Source organism: Haemaphysalis longicornis, unplaced genomic scaffold (assembly GCF_048455015.1).
Source record: "Haemaphysalis longicornis isolate Haplotype H1 unplaced genomic scaffold, Haemaphysalis longicornis Haplotype H1 scaffold_3, whole genome shotgun sequence".
Lineage (NCBI taxonomy): Eukaryota > Metazoa > Arthropoda > Arachnida > Ixodida > Ixodidae > Haemaphysalis > Haemaphysalis longicornis.
This window is the reverse complement of record NW_027526335.1, coordinates 27,904,906-27,925,631: the sequence shown is the minus strand read 5'-3', so window position 1 is coordinate 27,925,631 and position 20,726 is coordinate 27,904,906. Positions and strand designations below refer to the sequence as shown.

The 20,726-nt window shown below is 48.1% G+C and overlaps 1 protein-coding gene across 1 annotated transcript in view; it reads left to right on the top strand.

Annotated features, from left to right (window-relative positions):
• Nucleotides 1-5,340: 5,340 nt before the first annotated feature.
• LOC144174191 (FRAS1-related extracellular matrix protein 2-like) overlaps nt 5,341-20,726 on the top strand; it is a gene marked incomplete in the record, with an annotated part of 181,682 nt that continues 166,296 nt past the window's right edge. Inside the window, 1 exon segment of the mRNA XM_077702723.1 lies at nt 5,341-10,371. Within this exon segment, the coding sequence (XP_077558849.1) occupies nt 5,424-10,371 (4,948 nt within the window).

The window sequence follows — 20,726 nt, the reverse complement described above, 5'->3', positions numbered from 1 at the left end:
AAAGTGCGTTCTTACAGGTGATAAGGTACGTTCGCTCCTCTGACGTCTGTTGAATTGTTAAGAAAAAAGTGATTGTTAGACGATGTTTGCCGAGATTGTGTTGTTTCTACGATTGGAAGAGTTGCGAGTTGTCGAACACCAGCAAGGCTTAAATGGTCTGATGAGTTAGTTTTGTTTCTTTGTTCGCTTGGAACGCGCATCGCTGTGAAGTTGACTAAATCGCGTTCCGAGAAGAGATGAGAACAGTTTTCGAAATATTCCCGTCATTGTTGTCGGAGTGTAGCAGTGATGCTGACCAACATTGCTAAAACGCCTTGCCATGAATGTGTGCGTCTCATACCTTGCCTCAGTACTTCCTTGCAACGCAGCCAAAGGTAGGACCTTAACGGCGACTTTGCGGTGAAAGAAATAAACGAACAGGCTCTCGGAAATAAATTGAAAGGCTCAAATGGCTCTTAGGAACGCTAATACTAAGATACATGAAGCAGATGTTCATGAAATAGCCAAATGCGCAAAGTAATTATTGCAAGCAGTTTTCGTTCGTGATTTGGATGTCCCACATTTCTTTCGTCACGTTTATATCTTGACTTTTTTTTTAAGTGCGGTGTAACGCGCGCCGCATCTATAGTGGTGTGCTACGAATCACTTTAGACCATCCAGGGATATGCAAGGCGCCCCTAAATCCCGGCACGCATGCAGGCGTTCTCGTTTCGCGCCTTCGTCAGAAAAACGACTTCCGTGGTCCCGATCTCATGCTCAGGAGCGGAGTCACCTAGGCGGGAGTCTATAAATTACTCACCCGTCTAATTTACTTTTCAAGAGTATCGCACTGAGCCACTCTTGAGTCGATTCAAATACAGTATTACCTCGTTAGCTCGAACTCGCATATCTCGAAAAATCGGCTAACTCGAAACTTTCCGTGCCACCGCATCATTTCCTAAACGTCCCATGTATTTGTTGCCCTTTATTTCGAAGTACTTTTGGGCCAAACTGCGGATATCTCAAAATGGTGACTCTAAATCTTGAGCGGCGATGCTGCCGCTTCTAAGTCCATCGATTTTTTTCTCATTTAGCCGCGCCTACCACAAAGCCGACGTCTTCCCCGAACGTGAAGTCTAGGCCTAGAGGCATATCAACTTCGTCAAGCAACCCTGTGGCAGGCCATGTGGCGGTAGAGGCATGCGCAGAGGTACAGTTTACTAGAAGACAGAGGTGTGTCGTGCGGGGAAATACCCAATGAAGAGCGCGGGTCCAGCCGAAGAACGTCTCTTGCACGTTTTTTCTTTTTCTTTCAAACTTTTATGAAAAGCAAGATTGGAAGCTGCTCTTGAAGATCTGGTAAGAAGTAGCGCTTTTTTTTTTTTTGCAGAAAACTAGATATTTCATGGCAATTCACACATCTTTTCTTATCTCTAAAATTCGCTTACCTCGAAATATTTCCCGGTTTTTACTACTTAGAGCTAACGAGGTATTACTGTATATTTACTCATTTATCTTTCTATTTGATTCCGAGAGCTAGAGCGTTAGATCATGGTTACGTGCTGCTGATGGCAATAGCTTTGGCTGCTCTGCATGCAAGTATACCGAGACAGTGTCTTTTTCGCGCTGCTGTAGCCCTCCGACTTACTCCCTCCCCCCCCCCTCCTTCTAGCAACCTGGTGAGCCTTGTCACCGAACATGCAATCCCTCTCCTCGCTGTACGCGCCGCAGTTGTGGCAACAAACAAACTGAGAGAGACACGGTGGAAGAGGGCGGGTGTATGAACCGACCGCTCGGAGTCTAGTCGCAGATGTTTTTAGTACTACAAGTTCAACAGCCCGCGCTGTTTTTCGCTCGACGCAGATTTGTTGTTGACCTGTAAATAGAAAGGGCGGAAGCCACGCACTCCTCGCTGTGTGCATAGAGTCGGTTCGCACCGTTCCCTGGGGCGGGGCGGCTGTAACCTGTTGTTTCTGTTTGACCGTTCTGTTAACCAGTTTGTATCCTTCGCTGATATAATAAAGTATCGGTTTCAGTTCTTCACCGCCCTTTTCTCCGCTGCTCATTCTGCAAATCGCGTCGCCACGTGCTTAACTTGGAAACTAAAACAAAGCTGTTTAAAATAACTTAAGACAAGAGGGTATGGAATGCGGCAGATTATTGCCTGCACGCGTTAGTGCAAGCTGTTTTTATTTGAATCCCGATAGCCATAATTTCTATTTTCCTTTTATTAGAAGCTCCTACTGGTGGATACACTTTACGGGGGAAATCGGTTGTAATTAAACTGCGCGTACAAAAATAGACAGAATTTGCTGTTCATGGCTTCCTGGTTACCTTTATTGCGTTCCTTTTATTTATTTATTTATTTATTTATTTATTTATTTATTTATTTATTTATTTATTTATTTATTTATTTATTTATTTATTTATTTATTTATTTATTTATTTATATGTGTTTGTTTGTTTGTTTGTTTGTTTGTTTGTTTGTTTGTTTGTTTGTTTGTTTGTTTGTTTGTTTGTTTGTTTGTTTGTTTGTTTGTTTGTTTGTTTGTTTGTTTGTTTGTTTGTTTTATATGGAGCTTTCCGAACGCTCCCACCTGAAGTATTTGACCACAGGAGGTCTTTCCAATTTCACGTGCAGTGTTTAGCTGCCTGGTAGAGACAGCGTACACAGCTACAACTAATATAGCTCCCATTTCAAGGCCTGTAACGAAATTGTCGAATAGCGACGACCATGTGGCTCATCCCCATGTACCGTGAGAATAAGCTGGGAAAAAGCTCTGTTGACAAGAAGCTCTGTTATCCCCAGGTATCATGAGAAGAAGCTGCCAAGGTAAGTAACAGCGTCTTTTTGCGTGAAACATCTGTCGCATCACCGACTAACCACTCATTTGTCTCAACTGTGGCCGATGTTGCTAATGTTTGAGACGTCTCTATTGACACGCATTTAACGTGTCTACGGGGAGCGACCCACTTCCAGCTTCCCGGACCTGCAGACGAAATTCGAGACCTGGTGGTCGTCGGGGCGGCTCTCGCCATTAATTATGCCGCTGTATGCAGAGCTACTTGCAACACCCTAAAAGCGAGCCTAATGAGAGAGCTGCCCTAATTTAGAAGCGCTACCGCACGATCCACATAGAGCGCTCCTGGTAATGAACGCCCGCTTATTTATAGGCACCCGCATTGTAAAGATCGGGAAACAAAGGCCAGCGCAGAAGCTTGAAACGGGCAGCCCTTATGATGCGGGCGGACTACGACATAATTAGCATTTGGGCAGAACAATATACGAGTTAATTAGCGTTTTTTTTTTGTGTGTTATAAGCAAGCAGAGGTTGACTTTGATACTGCGCAGAATGCCACCCGAGCGACAATCTTTCTGGGCTGGTTCCTATCGTGCTGTGCCGTGCATCCCCCCCGCTTTTATGGGCGAAGCCCCTTAAGGCCAAGGCTTGACCGGCGTCTGTGCTCACGGCACAGCACCGTGTAAATCGAAACACATCGATGAACAAAAGGTTCACAAAAGGTTAACAAGAACAAAATAAAAAAGGTTCACAAATGGCTAGAGAGAGAGGGAGAGAGAGAGGGAGGGAGGGAGGAAGGGAGGGAGGGAGGGAGGGAGAGTTTTTCTGGATAGCCATGCTGCGCCTGCACGAGAAGCATTGAATTGGACTCCATGGGTTGAATTGGATTTGGATTATGATTTTGATTGGATTGGATTGGATTGGATTGGATTGGATTAAATTGAATTGTATTGTATTGGATTGGATTGGATTGGAAATAGTTTTAGCAGCAGTAAGCACTCTCGCGTGTGATTTACGGTAAAAACGCTCCCCAGTGCTCCGCCCACTCGTCATGATTCACTTCGTGGAGATGCGTGTTTCAGCATCACGACCGAAAGATTGTGGTGCAGGCTTTAATTATGAAAGCCGCCCTGGCGTAACTACCATTTTTTACTAGTTTTGAATGCGAGCAGTGGCGCCTATAGCTTCTGGCCCTTGCTATTATATTTTTATTTTTTGTAAAGTCAGGGGGGCGACGCGCATAGCCTGCCCCGTTGCGCCGCACTAGTTTAAGCAGGAATGGGCACTGCTTCGACGCATAGGGGTGATGAATTTGTTCTGTGTAACCTACAGCTCATTAGAAGCCTGGAATGAAAAGGTTCAGCAAACTCAGCAGTGTTTCCATCAATGGGTCATTACTCGTACGGGGTTGACGTGAAATTCAAAAGGGTGGTTCTCCGGGTCCTCCTCCTCCTCCTCCGTGCCCCATCCCCTCTCTTCACCCCCTCTTTTTTCCTCCCTCCATCTCCCTCTCTCTTCTTACCTCCTTTCTTTACGTCGCCCTCTCTCTATCTCGGCGTTCGGCAATGTGAAGTTCAAATTACCCTGCTTTTCCCCGGCATCGCTGCTCCCGCTCCCGCCTTTATATATATAATTTGTATTTTCCATAGCGAGGACAAGTTTATTCTTTTCCATTTCACGCACAAAAAGATCTGGCGTTGTGTCAAGTTTTGATCAAATCGGTAAATACCTGGGCAAAAAACAACTTTTATTCCCAAAGAAATTGGAGGGTAAAAGCTGTTTTCCAACAAAATTTTCTCGCAAACACTGAACTCCCATTCAATCGCTGTCCACCCGCCAAGCCCCGCAAGCAGGGATTTCCAAGTACAGTACGCTGCCGCACGTCACAACGTCTACAAAGCATGGAATTTGAGAGGCGTCGCGAAGCTGTGAAAGAGGGGAATAAACTGCAGCGAGAAGTGGCCGTATATCGCGAGCTGAAATCCAACCCTGCACGTGTAAAATGAAAGAGCGGGGCGAGCTGTACAATGGGACAGAATCGATTGAAGTCGCTGTGTCCATTTGGAAGCTTCTTATCGGCGGTGAAATATGCGTTCCGAAGCTGTCATCCCACCTCGTTTCAGTGAAAGCGTAAGAAGCGGTCCAATGTGTCCCCTCCGTGTCCGAAGGTAGCCACAACAAAACGTTCGCCAACCCGGGTCGACCTCGGGAGGGTCCCAAAAGGCGTTCGTGCACAGTCGCCCGACACACGCATGAATGCGCAGAATGTGCCGATGTGCGCGCGATGCTTGTCGCACCGCTACAAACGGAGGAAAGGTAAGAGGAACGGTCGGCGTTTTCGCCGCGTGCTTCCGTTGGTTTTGCTGTCGTTCCCCCTCCCCTTCACACGCGGTAACAACGAAGGGAGCTGCCCGCCGTGGGACCTTTCCTTCCCCCCGGCACCAGCGCGATCGCTGAGTGACGCGCGGCGAGGGGGGCCTGCCGCGTGGTGCGAGGGTGTGCGGCGAAGGAGGCGGTCCGGCGGCCCGCTGCCTGGCACCCAAACAAGATGAAGGTTGCCGCCTCGGCAGCATCTCCCTGCTGCCGCTCCCGCCGCGATCTCCAGCGCCTGTGGCCGGCGGCAGCAGCGCACCAGGATCGCTCATGAAGCGGCGGCTCCTCTGGCTGCTCATCGCCGTGGGCCTGGTCGCGGCCGCAGCCGGCCGCCTCGCACCCACCGACGTGGTCGTCAGGAATGAGCCGCTCACCGTGGCCCTGGGCCGCTCCGTGTTCCTCAGCCCTTCCGAGGACCTCAGGATACGCGTGGCGCCCGGGGACAGCTGCGACGTGCACGTGGTCAAAGAGGAGGATGCGGATCCCGCCTCCTCTTCCGCGCTCTCCTGGAGCCGACCGGGAAGGCTCCACCCGCCGTCCTTCCCGTGCGGCTTCGGCTTCGGCAGCGTGGTCTACACGCACTACGGGTCCAGGATAGCGCCTCTCCTGGACAGGGTTCGACTTCTGCTGAAGTACGATGCGGAGAACGAGACGCTCATTGTGCCTCTGCTGCTGTCGGTGAAAGTGTCGCCCGAGCCGTACCATATTGCGGTGAAGGTGAACTTCCTAACGGTGCCTCCTCGGGGCGGGGAGAGCCAGCCCATCAGTGAGGACGTGCTCGCGCTCAGCGCCGCCGAAGTCGGGAGTGTTTGTAGGGTGCGTGTCCTGACGGAAGTGCATGGACTGCCTCGTCACGGTGAGTTGATCGGGGACGTTCCGACGCAGTTCGCGAGCTGTGAGTCCCTCCTGCAGGGAGACGTCCGGTATCGCTACACGGGCGGGCACATGTCCTCCAAATGGGACTACGTGCCGTTCTTAGTGGAAGTCACGGATGCATCGGGTCACTCGTCGAGGAAGGAGCGCTTTCACCTGCCCGTGAAGATCGAGGGCGGTGTCGACAACTCCTCGCCCCAACCGACCTTTGCAGCGGAACTGCGTCTCGACGTCAATCAGTTCATCATGACGCCGCTCACACCGACAATACTCGCTGCCGAAGACCAGGAGAGTGACGCCGGTTCGTTGCTGTTCAACCTAAGAACGGTGCTGGGCCCCGGAGAAGGTTATTTCGTAAACACCGATGACCGGCGTGTCCCGACGACATCCTTCTTTCAGAAGGACGTGCAAGCGCTAAAAATCGCCTACGTTCCCCCACAAAAACAATCGGACGATGTACGAGTGTTTCGAGTAGAAATAGAAGTTATCGACCCGGAAGGGGCCACGTCCGGTCCTTTCGCATTAATGATCGTCGTGAAGCCGACGAGCACCACGGCTCCCATCGTCACCAAGAACACGGGCATCACACTTGTTGAAGGAAAATCCAAACTGATCAGCGACAGCTTAGCCATTTCTGACCAAGACAACCGGGACGAGGTCTCTTTCACTGTTGTGGATGGAATGAGGCACGGTAACATCTTGGTTGACGGTAGCGAGGCGGAAATTTTCACCGTGGCTGACTTAGACGACGGTCTTGTTGCTTACCGTCATGACGGAAGTAGCACGAGCACAGACAATATCGTGTTCAAAATAAGTGACAATACTCACCACGTTGAGTTTCTTTTTCCCGTCACTATCTATCCAGTCGACGACGAACCGCCGCTCTTGGATATCAATACAGGAATCTCCGTCCGCAAGGGCGAAGACATGCAGATCACGTCCAACTTCCTCAGCGCGATCGACGTCGACAGCGATGACTACGGCATCATATTCGAGCTGGTGCCGCCGTTTCCAGAACATGGCACGATGCTTCTAAAGAAGCACGAGAAGCCGCCGGAACCTCTGCACTGGATTTTAAAAGACGGGCTGTATGAAAGCGAAGTGACGAAGTGGGAACAGTTTGATTTATTCGAGGGGAACCTCTACTACCGCCACTCGGGAAACCACGTCAGAGATTTGATGACTGACAAAGTCTTCTTCCGCCTCGCAGATAAAAACGAACCCCCGAACGAGTCCGGTATAAACGAGTTCTTGGTCAAGATCCTCCCCGTCGACGATGTGCCGCCGGAAAAACATCCGGACGCTACGCTACATCTCCTGGTGGAAGAGTTCCAGCTGACGTCGATCACCAAGAAGGAATTGCGTTACCGGGATATAGACACGAAAGAAAAGGAGCTTCGATATCGGATTACGGTGCCTCCGTTCGACACGGACACCAGCAACCCCATGAGCGCCGGGGCGGTGGTGCGCATGGATGACCCTAGCTCCGAGCTCGCGGAGTTCACGCAGGAGGAAGTCAACCACCACAAGATCGGCTACAGGCCCCCGCCCGCCGAACTGGGAATCGTGCCAAGGATAATAAACTTCCATTTCGAGGTGTCCGATAACGGGGATAACGTGCTCGCTGATCAAGTCTTCAGGATACTCTTGCAGCCTGTTGACAACAAACCGCCCGCAGTGCACAACCGTGGCATTACTGTCGTGGAGAAAAGTGCCGTGGAGATCCGCTTGGGTGACCTTGACGCTAGCGACACGGATACGCCCACTGAAGAGCTAACTTTTGTTCTTGTCAAGGCCCCCGGCTATGGTGTGGTTCGGCTGGATGGAAACGTCTTAGGCGAGGATGACTATTTTGCGCGTTCTGACATTGCAGGCGGTCTGCTAATGTATGAAAGCACAGGAAGTTCAGGCAGGAAAATGGATAAGTTTGATTTGGAAGTCCGCGATGGATTTCACAGAGTTCCAGTAACGGTGAAGGTTAACATAAAACCGCTCTCTGAGGAATCGACCCGCGTCCAGACGAGGCCCGGTATGTTAAACGTGTACGTGAACGTTAAAGAAGGCGGGAAAGTTTTATTAGAAGGTCATTCATTTAATATGCAAAACGGGAATTCGCAAAAAGGCTCCGTTCAGTTTATTCTGACACATGCGCCAAGACAAGGCGGCATCTTTAATAGCGGCACAAAGGCGAACCGATTTTCCCGAGAAGATTTGCTTAGGAGGAGGGTCTTTTACGTTCACAGCGGCATTGAGACAGGCGTTAGTGGTTCGAGCGACATATTTCAACTCAGCATTACCGATGAAAGTGGTACAAGAAGAATGGACGATGTTCTTGTGCAAGTAAAGGTCGACGCTGTGGACTCGGTGGCACCACGAGTACTAGTCGGACCGTCACTTGCCGTTCCTGAAGGCGGTAAGGCTACCATCACGCGAGTGCATTTGGCCGCCACCGATGTTGACACGAATGACGAGGACATTCTCTGCAACATCGACGTCCAACCAAGTCACGGATACATTGAGAACGTCTCACCCTCCCCTGGCTCTGAACGCGTCAAAGCGGGCGTGCCTGTATCAGCGTTTGCAATCGCTGAAGTGGTTTCCGGCTGGATCAACTACGTCCAGAGCCTACACCGCGGGTTCGAACCTCTAGAAGACAACTTCACGTTCATTTGCTCTGATGGCGTCAACTTCAGCCCCAAACATAAGTTCCACGTGCAAATAACGCCTACGAACGACGAGGAACCAGAGATTACCGTAGACGAGATTTTCGCGTTGGAAGGAGCGGACGCCTCGCTGGAAGAGGTCGTGGTAAAATGCGAAGACATGGATAGACCCGTGGACAAGCTAACTTTCCGAGTGACTAAGCCACCGCTGCACGGGAAGGTACTGTCCACGCGATCCATGCAGATGGAGAGCTTTGACAAAGAAGATGTCACCGCACCCTCCTTCGTTGTTTATCGACACGACAATAGCGAAACAACAGCAGACTCCTTCGAACTCTCCGTCAGCGACGGACAGCATGAAAGCAGGAAACAAATCTCCGTTATAGTCATGCCTGTCGATGACGAGGCGCCGAGGCTTGCCGTAAACGACGGCCTTGAGATAGGACGAATGGAGAAAAAGACCGTCACAAACCGTCTCCTAAAGGCAGAGGACATCGACTCAGACGATTCCGGCTTGACGTACGTTATAAGAGGTGCTCCTGTGCACGGCCAACTGCAGTACTTGAACTCAACTACATACCAACCTCAGCGCAATTTGACAACTGGTTCAAACTTTACGCAGAAAGACATCGATTACGGTTTGATCTTGTACGCGCACACAGGGGCGTCCGGAGTGCGGGACCTCATTAGGCTAGATGTGACAGACGGCACCAACACGCTGATAGACCAATACTTCTGGGTCACGGTTGAGAGCGAGGACGTCCTCTACCCGGAAGTGGTGAACCGTGGCGTGAGGCTTCCTGAGGGCGGCAAAGTGACGCTCACTACTTCATCGCTGAGCACTTGGGACCTTAACAGCAACGACGCGAAGCTCCTGTTCAACATCACCAAGTCGCCCGCCAAGGGCCATCTCGAGAGCACCGACGCGCCGGGAGTCATCCTGAGGTCGTTCACCCAGTTGCAGCTGGCCGGGAACAAAATCAGCTACGTACACACAAGCAAGGACGAAAGCAAGCTGGACAGCTTCGAGTTCGAAGTCAGCGATGGTAGGAACTCAGTCTTCAGGACGTTCCGCATCGCCATCACCGACGTGGACAACAAGAAACCCGTGGTGTTCGTGTCGCGGCTTCGGGTCCGCGAGGGAGCAGAGCGCCTCATCACGCCGTTCGAGCTCAAGGCGGACGACATGGACACCCCGGACAGGAACATCCACTTCCGAGTGATCCACAAGCCGGTTCACGGCCGCCTCTTCATTGACAGGGCTCGTGAGACGGGCTTGTTCACCATGGCGGACCTGGGCGAGAACCGGGTGTCGTACTCGCACGACGGCAGTGAGACGACGCGCGATAACTTCACTTTCGTCGTCAGCGACGGCGTCCACCGTGACTTCTACGTGCACCCCAGCGTACAGCAGGCCACGCGCGAGCCACAACTGTTTCCGATCGAAGTGATACCGGTGGACAACAGCGCCCCCGAGATAGCGGTGAACAAAGGTGCCTTCTCCCTATCGTACCTGGATAGCTCGCGTCGTCTCGGATTCCGTTTCAACAGTGACGTGCTTCGCGCGTGCGACACCGACAGTGTGGATGCGAGGCTCAAGTTTGTGGTGACCGTGTTCCCCGGTCACGGAATCCTCGTCAACAGGGCCGTCGGAAACCGGAGCGTTGTGGAATTCACGCAAGGTAGGGTGCCACTTTCTTTGTTGTTGTTTTACAGTTGTGAATTCCAATTTTAGTTATAGTCTTTATATTCTGCTATGCCGTAACAGTCATTTTTTAACTGCAGTCAACCAGTTTCTGCGTTGTTAATTACTCACTTAAGAGCAAAGTAGCTCATAAAATTAGTGAATGTCTACAGTGTAATGTAAAACGAATGAATAAATGAACCTTTATTCATAAGATTAATAAAAAGGCATAACTATTCATTCCCACAAGTGGCCTCAATCAGGCATCTATTACTTAAGCATTCATTTATTTATGGCGTCACCATGATACTGTATTGAGAGCGGAGTTCCAGTGCATGAATAAAAGCGCAAGAAATAAGTGAATCATTTCAAAGTTTTCAAAATCTTAATTAATCGGAAATCACCGACATGTTTTTCCAGTATAATTTCTTGTCGCATAGACGCCCCGAACGCTTCGGCTTTCGCGCAGTTGATGACCGCGTGTATGTATTTTCTTTTACTTGCATCACCAAAAGCCTTGCAAATTTCTTAGTCCTTGCAAAATTATCCCTGTTAAAAGAACGAGAGCTTCATTCTTGCTTTACATTTTTCGTGTTGTGGTTACTAATATTTAAAAGCGAAAATAACAACCTCCTATTAGCAATTCATGAGCTAATTCGACGCTCATAATTCGTAAACTTGGTTGCTTTGTGCCAAGGCTGTCAAAGGTACGGTGCAAACATGTGCCATGGAGTTGAACGAGCCGTATAATTTCTATGGCACCTCGTCATAAGTAATCATTGCCTGTACAGCATTCCGCTTTGAACATACTTATATTACACATTTCTCGTCATCGGTCATATTTGGGACAGTACCCGAAAAACAACCCCAAATTCTAAAGCAACCATGCACGATTACATGGCAGTGGGGCGTGACGTGAATGCCCACTCCAAAGAAGAAGGGAGAATCATGGGCAAAGTGTTTCTAAAGTGTGCCAAGAAAGGAAGCCGATACATCATCCTGCACGCCAGGCGATGCGCGTGAATGTGTGCTCTCGGCTGGCGCATGCTGATAAACGGGCTGCATCATTCATTAGATATATATTTACGTTTTTATTCAGCGTCTTTGTTCTGGTCCAGTAAGCTGCAAAGAACTACAAAGGCGTCTTCAGTCACCAGTGCGTGCGTTTTACTTCCCTGTCTGCTCATTTCAGCAATTTTTTGTGAGCTCGTTTCAGGTCGTTTCGAAAACATTTTAATTGCCAAAAAAGTAACATACCTCGTTTGAGAGAGTTAAGACCATTATCAAAAACAATGCCTAGGAAAGGGAAGTGGCCATTTTTAACCTGAGTCCATACTGCGCCGCTGGAGAGATTTGGTCCAAATTAGATCGCAGCGACGCGAAACCAACGTAAATTTTTGTACTGGAGTAAATTTTTGTTAGTTTAGAATTACCGCAAAATATTCTTTTGCGATTAAGCAATGTCTGCACCACTCATGTATGAGAGAATTGTAACTAAGCCTTTCCCTTTGTGAATTTTTTAAAATGTTTTTTTTTCTATGTGCTAACAACTCTTCTGGAAGCTCAGAGGAAAGATCATATATCTAAGCGTATTAATATTTTTAACGAAGCACAAAGTATCATCTAGGTTTGCGTATTGTGTCCGCCGAACATGATTTACATCTGAGCCTTGTCATAATTTCGGGATCTGCACTTTTGCCCCGGTTCATTGTAGTAATGTCCCTTTTTAACCCGAAAGCGCAACTCGAATAATGTTTTTATTTAATAAGACGTCCCCCACGGGGTGGATGCCTAACACCAGCACCTCGAATCAAAGCTACAAAGTTTATTCATCATCATCATAAATTTTGCGCATGCAATAAAAGACAATAAAAACGTTTTTATAGGTGCACATTAAGTGTGAATAATACGTAAAAAATAAGGACCAACAATGCCCGTGAAACAGCCGATGGGAACTTCACCAAGGTTGGGAGTAGCCATTCGACGCCTCCCCGCACACACTCTCTTGCCGACCATCACACCTCACGGTCGGTGCTTTCAATACGACACTCGTTTTTATGTTCACAAGCTAGTCAAGCTGTTCCTACAGCTTTTTTTTTTTTTTTTGCATGATTCCTCTCAAAGGATGGGAAGTAGACGAATGAGATTATGACTGTCATGTACACCTTCGCGAAATGCGCTTTCCCTCGGTGGGATTTTTTTTGCAGTGAAACACCCTTTACAGGCACTAACTAACTTTTTGGCCAGCACGACAGTCGGTGCGTAAAGGGCGTGTTCCTGCGAACGCAGATTTCGCTGCAAAAATAAGCAAACCTTTTTTTGTGTTTCTGGCAGTGCTGTTATGCAATGATGAAAGCACTACAGGATGTATTGGTGCGGGAGGAAAGGCATTCTCTTTTTCTGAGGTACACAATTACACAGACACCTATTTCGGGGGAGCGGCGGCCATTTTTTTTACTATGCAACAATGGCGAGGGTTTTTCGCAGAATGGGGCACTTAACACTTAAGGCTTTCACATTAAAAATGGAAGCATAGCCTAGTAATGGCTTTGAACGGTATTTACAGTAAGCGGATGTTTTTTTTGTTGTTGGTGTGTCAAGGGAAGATCTGATAAAACATGTACAGAAAAAAAGTCCCAAGAGTTTGCACTAAGCGGGAAAGGAAGATGAAATTAAGATAAAATACGATTAAGATACGACCACCCTGCGCACTGTAAGGTCTGGCTTACAGGCAGCAAACTGGGCTCCGAACGCTAAAAATTTTTCGTCTGGCGTTTCACCTGTAGTTTCGTTTTTAGTCCAGCTGCGCATGGAGTTCATTCCTGCATTCTCTCTGATCTCGTTCCCTTTTTTTGTTGCGCATCATATTTTGAAAGTCTGTGAATATAATATATACCGCATGTGCAACCTAACTGTGGCACAGAAGACTGTAGGAGCCTTCCAGTCGGGATGAAACTCCCTGGTATTGCCGATCGGGGAACAGAGAAAAACCGTCTCTCTTCGAGTCTTTTCGATTGCATTGATTTAAACTTTATTTCAAAATACCAGTCGCCAAACCCTACCAAATATTTCATCTGCTTCGAACTTCTCATCTCCCATGCACTCACTCCAGTGCTCCCGAACTCTTCCGTCCTTCCTAGAAGAAACTGAAGCCTGCCTGAAAGACGCTTCGTTTTGTCCTTCTTTGATTATCTCTCTCGTGGTTGTCATCCTAGCTGCACGGTCCTCAAGTTTACGTCTCGGAAATTCCATACGTATTCGCTCCTTCCACTCCCGACAGAAGCTTCGGCCTCTTGGAAGGGGCGTGCGGGGCCCGAAACGAGTAAACAGGCGCCCAGTTCTTGCGCGTGTGCAAGTAATCTCACACCGCCCCGCCAGAGAAGCCTTTCTTTCTACGTTCGCTGCTGCTTGCATTTGCTTCCTCTGAACTGCCGACAGAATCGACTGGCCGAAGTATCTGCTTACAATTTCCGGTTACTGGGGGGTCTTTTCTCTGCAAATTTCTTTTGGTCTGTTTATTTCCTTTATTGTTATCCTTGCGACGAGGTTTGAGTTTGGTGTCCGAAAGGGGAAATACAATTTGTGACTTGAATAGTATGGATAAATTATACATATCCTATTGCGCTACGCAGATAGCTCGGCGTAATCAGTGATTACGAGTACTCCTGTCATGTTTCGAAATTCACTTCATCCGAGTGAAGAAAAGATAAGTATTTCCCTTCGTTCATGTTGTTATGATTGTTGCCTCAATCTTGCAATGCTGATGCTACATGGAATACGAGTGCCAAAGTATCTGTGGTTCTATGCGAACAATTTGATACTGACATTTGCGGAATTCGATCACACTATCCTGGAGTCTTTTGGTAGACGCGCAAGATCAAACAGTCCAGGTCATTGTGACTCTGGTTTTGGCTACTAACCCGCATTGGAAACTCGGCTGTACATTTGGGATATAAACTAAATTCTAGGGTCATCCGTGGTGCATCTAGATGACAGTGTTCTCTCTCTCTCTCTCTCTCTCTCTCTCTCTCTCTCTCTCTCTCTCTCTCTCTCTCTCTCTCTCTCTCTCTCTCTCTGTGTTTGTTCTTTTTTATGGGGGAGAGCACGTACACATGTTCTACAACTGTTATACGACGACAAGACCGCAGAATTCAGACGTAAATCACTCTCGAAGTAAGTTCCAGCAGCACCGACTTGCACCCTAGTCGTGACAACGACCCCCCGTAACCTCAGAATCTTTATTTCTCGTTATTTTTATTTTTTTTCTTGCAGCGCGTGGTTCTCGGTAGCAGGCTTGGTTTGCTACGGTTGGCCTCTTTTAAAATACAGATGAGGCTTTATTTCATCCCGTTTTATTTTTCCCATGCCTCCGAATCTTGTTCTTGTTTCTGTTTCTGGATGTGAGATCGGGTCTGCATAGGACGTGCCTTCTGGCCGCGCGATCGTTTCTGCCGATAACAGCTTCGCAGACGCGTGCGCTGTACACGGCTCACTCGAGTGCGCGGTCTCAGGGAGCGATGATGAGCCGTGCGGACCGCACAACGCGAGGCGAGGAGGTCGGGCAGGCCTCATTTAACTGCGAAAGAAAAAAGTTTGTCATGTTTGGTTTCGGAGCCGGCCTCCTTGCTCTTTTTTCTTTTTTTGACTCCTGACGTTCCTGCGTCAGTCGGAGCTTGACTCGCTGCCGGCTCCCAGCGCTTCGCACGTGCCACACGAGCGACGACGTGGAACGGAATTCGAAGATGGAGATACCGGCAATCGCCTGTTGCGTTTGCTGCTGCAGGCGTTTACCTAACGCTTTCGATGGCCGCGTAAGAGCGCTTGGCTTCAAGAAGCAGGAGGTAGCGGAGGGGGACACATGACAAACCAGTTTGCATACCCGTGGACACATTACTAAGGACGCCTGTGGGACTGCTTCACTTTTGTCTACTTGATCGTATCGTGTGGTCTGAAGCTTGGCCACTTTACAGGGCTTACTTTCAGTGCTGGAATATCTGCGGAAAAAAATTGTGGCTACCGTCACAAAAGTATCACTGGTTATTGATATTCCCCATCTCCATAAGCACTGCATCCTTCAGATGAGCCTGCCTGGCTTTTAAATTTTGTTTTGGCGGCTTCGATTTCTGAAGGACTGCCGACGTGCCATCCTGTGAAAACGAGGACATCAATCTGTATTCCATCCCTCATTCGGCTGCATGACACATTTGTGCTAATGTGATAAGCGGGTCGTTCTTTAATACTCGGGAGCGGGTCGTTATCCACTGAGGAGGAAGGAATGATGAAGTTGATGATCGCAGTAGAGACGCCGTCACGTTGCGAATGGGCGTATTTACGAACGGCAATATTTTCTGCGAGTAATGCATCGTAGTTTATGATAAAAATATTTCTGGGCTGATATGTGTTGGACGACGGCCGAAGGGTTTGACAACGGCCGAAGTATTTCAAGGAAATTAAATTTGCATAAAAGTGGTTTATTGTGTGAAGGTGAAGGCAGCTTTATTATCTTTATTAGGGTGAAGGCGGCTTTATTATCTTACAATTCAACGAGCGTAACTTCATCCGCCCGTTGTATTGTCAATCCTGTGCTTCCGTCTGAATCTTCTTTAGTTATTGATAGAAGGCATTTGTGCGAACACGACCCCATATTTCTTGTTCAAACTTGCCTCTCAAGATTTCCAAAGTGCTATGTCAAATCCCTTTTGCAAATACGATTCGACTTTTAAATACCTCCCTTCAAGTTGGGGGTCAAGCTCTGCCACTAGACCAGGACGCGCAGCAAAAAGCCAACCTTGTGCCATTTTTTGTGCAGGTAACTGTGTAGGTACGGAAAGGATGATGCCGTCTCGGGCGGACAAACGAATAACGAATCAGTGCATACTCTATAAAGTGAGTTCAGCTGAAAGTACAGAAATAAAGGACGCAAAAATGACAGCAAGCGACAAAAAGTAGCACAGCGCAACTGCTTTCGCTATCGGGACTTGTAACCTTGGAAGTCGTTTCGCACCCTCCTATTTTGCTGTGCAGGGCGTCATTTCTCGTTGTATCTCGCAGTGATGCGGCTTTATTATCTTAAAAAGCATGTAAATTATTTCCTCTATTTTGCTCCTGTATTGTTATTTTACAAAATTTTAGTAACATGTTCGTGTTAGTTTCCAGAAACAACTTTGCTTGTCACAAAAGCAGTTTGAACTTACGCATGAAATATTAGAGCGAGCCAGAGAGAGATAGAGAGAGGGAGAGAGGGATGGAGGTTATTCTTACTCTCATGAAAAACGAAGGAGGCGCGGCATCAGTGTCACACCACTCCCTTGGCTAGAATCGTGAGAAGGAAATGGCACGCCACAGTCCATCATCATAAAGTGGGAATTTCTGACCTCGCTCCTTATTGCATTCATCACGTCATAAGTAGCGCAGTGTGTTCGGCAGTGCATAGTCATATTAAGACAGATACAGATACCTCCAAATAATGTGCAGTAATTAGGCCTCTTATTTTGTGCATACCAACTACAGCCCAGCTTTTCGCGTCACGTTTTGCAAAAGTAAAAAACAGCAAGAAATTGCTACGAAACACGCAAGCCCCCTTTTGAAGTTTCTGCTGGCGATATGCGCCGAATTCTCGACGCAGGGGACTTCTAATTTCGTCTCCGCTTTCCCGACTTTCTGCGCTCTTTCCAAGCATTTAGCCTTCAGTCGAGTAGCGACCGCAAAAGCACAGCGAGCGGCGTAATGCGGGCGGGGGTGCCGCTTCTCGGATTCTGGGCCTTTGTCTCGGGGCCAGATGCGAAGCTTGGATGACGCCGTGACAAGGCAGTGACGGATGAGACGTCTGCCGCCACCGCCGACGCTACATTTTTCTTTCATCTTTTGTTGTTACATTTCATAACTTGCGCTGTTCGTCTGTAGCGCGGCACCAAACGGGCCTGATAAATGGTTTAGCGGGGCTGGAAGGAATAGTTGAACGGTGGTGCTTTGCTTTTTCTTACGTTAGGCTGATTTTTCGCCTTGTTTGCGTCTTTTGCCGAGGCCACCTGGTCCGGCATATTTTGCGCGTTTGTTTTCTCGCTGATTTGTAGGCTATAATTCACTTTGCTTTCACTTGCTTAAGCCGCGGTGCCGACCATGGGAAGAAATGTTGACGAGTTTCTCTTCCTCCGGAATCCCTTAGACAGCTTTTTCGTTGGGAACGCCTGAAGTTATCGCACGTGCAGACTACACCAGGGTTGTACCGGCTGCTTCTTTCTTTTTTATTGCGTTGCGTTGATGTTATGTATGCTTGCTTTTGTTCTAGCGGCTGTTGCTCCTCCATTAACGCTTGCGCTAGCTACTACTGACAGCGCAATGTTTATCCGCAGTAGCGGTAGCCAGTTCTCCGTCTCGCACGCGCCGTTACACAAGCAAAGGGACGACCCTTAATCGCATTTTCTATTCATTTGCATCTTTAATTGAACGTAGTGGCACGTTTCTTTAGATACACCAAGAAATTTGATGACGTCATATTTGTCCGGGAAATGACGCCAGTAATAAAAAGAAAGCGGCCTGTAAAGGGTGCACCCCTGCACAAAAGGAGTTCTAGCGGGGAAGCAACCTTTCGTACTAAAGAGTACGTTATACTTAGGGTTGTTCCTTTTCGGATTTTATATTTTAACTCGAAAGTGTTTATGCCGCGGTACCCCAGATTTCACTGACGTCATAACCGTCACAAAAATGACGCCAGTACACCTTTGCCGAAGCGACCCGCCAGCAGGACGTCGCTCGCCAAGCACACGCACAAGACAGCCGCCGACCCGCAAATCATGCTCAGCCGCAGATTTCACTTTCGTGTTTTACTGATTACTATGACAGAGGAATCTTTTTAAAGCGGAGCGTTTATGGCTACAGGGTGCTGGGTTTTATGGCGTCCGCGAGCGCACCGGTAAAGGCAATGTGGGAAAGCCGGCTTACAAGCCCCAAGCTTACCGCCAAAGAAAGCTCATACCACCACTTGTGTCGGAGCGGAAACACTCTCATAAAAAGTGAGAGTGAAAGGGCCAGCAACAAAAGCAAACGCATATCCTCAGAGCAAACGTATAGTGCCGCTCGCGTCAGAGCTATGTGTTTCTGTGAATGCGAGACGTACTGCGTGACGTAGTGTGCGCCTGATAAGCCGACCAATCGTACGGCGGTGGAAAACGAATTTGCCGGTGTGTGTGCTTTTAGAACGCGATCACCACCGAAATCGCACGGTGTTAAAAACGTGGTTTGGACCTCAAGCTTACACGTCTCATCGCTTGTATATAGCATTTGGACTGGAATGGTTATCATTTGTAGGCAACATTTTAGAGATCGGCAGAGTCAAAATAAAGGTGTGTGCGTGTATATTTCCTAGAGGTTACCGCCGTCAATTCTCAAGGAAAATTGGAAGTCGTTGTGCCTTCCAGCTAAATTTTGTTACCTCCATCCTTTATGCCGTGTGCTAAATAGCTTCGCGGTCATCCACTTTCGCATCCTCTTAACCACGAGTTAATTGCTTTAAAATTTAAACTTAAAGGGACCCTGCAACACTTTTGATAAACGCTTTCACCTTTTCCTTCGCGTCTGGAAGCACTGCTAAAGCTATAGTTACCGCCAGCATGGAGCGGCACTGCGTGATTGGCTCGTCGCACCAGATACGGCTTCCGTTTCTGCTTTTTTTTTTTTTTTGTGGCTTTATTTTTAAAGTTGCTATCGAAAGCGTTCATTGCTGCAACTGAAGGAAGCCCGGCCAACAGCCGCTACATGGGCTTAATTACGTACTTCGAGCGGTCGAAGAACATCAAGGCCGGAAAAGAGAGCAAAATCTTTTCAGCGAGTTTTTCAGTTATCTGATTTGCATAAAGGAGTAATTTTTGGCATTTAAGATTTCAAAAAAAAGTTGAAGAAAGCGTTACAGGGTCCCTTTAACTGTAGTTGAAGACTTTATGTGTACAATTTCAGCACAATTTCAAGATAATATTTTAAAATGGTTTTTTAGTTTACGATTTGAGCTCGGAGGTTACTCCAGCCAAAAGCCGACGTAGACAGCCAGTGTGCGTCGCGTAAGCAACAAGTTTGAGACGAGAAGCTTTTTGAGATGAAGATCATTACAAGATGGGCCGAAAGCACCCATTTGGACGACGCAACAGATACATTTTAGGATTGACTTGTATTATATTTTAAATTCACATTGTTATGATTATACACCTTTTCCACATGGTTGATCCGAAACCTGCGCAGTGAATTTTATTATGTTTGTGCGGGCAATGCCAGATAAGATTGTCTGTCTGAAAAGTTGTCCGTCTGTCTGAAAAGTTGTCTGGTTGTCCGTAGCTGGACTACGCTGAACAAGGTACGCTTTCAGGGCACAAATAAAATAGTATGGGAAATAGATAGCCAGATTGAGAAAAAACTTCGATAAGAAGTGAAACAGCCGGATCCACCATATTACCAGTGTTTTTAACTACAATGAAGCGCTGAAAAAATGGTAGCAATAAACAACGGTTACAATTAAGGGCGTGAATCTCCCACAGAACACACTTCCATCCTAGAAGTACATACGAAAATGGCGCCGCCAGTCAAACCCGCAGATAATGTCGATCGTCACCGTGAAAATCGCACTTAAGAGATTGAGATGTCTGCATCTCACTGTGGGTCTCTACAACCACCGCAGCACTGCACCGTGGAAAATCAAAGAACTTCGAGATTTCACCAATGATGGTAGCCAAAAGAACCGTCGTACAGCTTGACGATAAAGAAGCGGTCAAGCTTAGCGGCATACGGTCGCTACAATTTTGTTTACAGTAGAGCCTTCGTGAGCAAGCAAGCTAACTGGCCGACCCTGGAGAAAACAGCGGACGCCATATTTCACCCTGACGCCACTGGCTGCAGACGAGCGGCTCGTTATCGACGCTGTAGCTTCCGGATACTCTGTCCGCCGTGAAAATGTTTCTTTTCCCAGTTCCAGCCTCTCTTGGCGACGAAAGCTGCCTGCAAGAACAAGAGCGAGGGTAGTTTATGGTCAGTTTAGGAACATACAGCGTCGCCACCGCAGAACGGAAAGTGTGTTGCAACGAACTGATGAAAAGCGGACGTCTGGGCCATCGTCCGGGGCCGTTACTCAAAGGTTCGTCGAGTTTCCGCGGGGTGCCTCCGTTTGGGAGCGTAGCGGGGCGTCTGTGCGGGTTTGCGACCGTATCACTCGCGCCTTGGTTTGGCTCTGATTGCTGCACGGGTCGCTTAGCACAGCGGTTTCGAAATGGCCGAGCCTTATGCGGGCTCATTAATCCTCAACTGCCCTCGCTTCGTGTTTGTTCGTTGGCCAAAACTGTCTCATCGGAGTCTTTTTTTTTTATTTCCGCT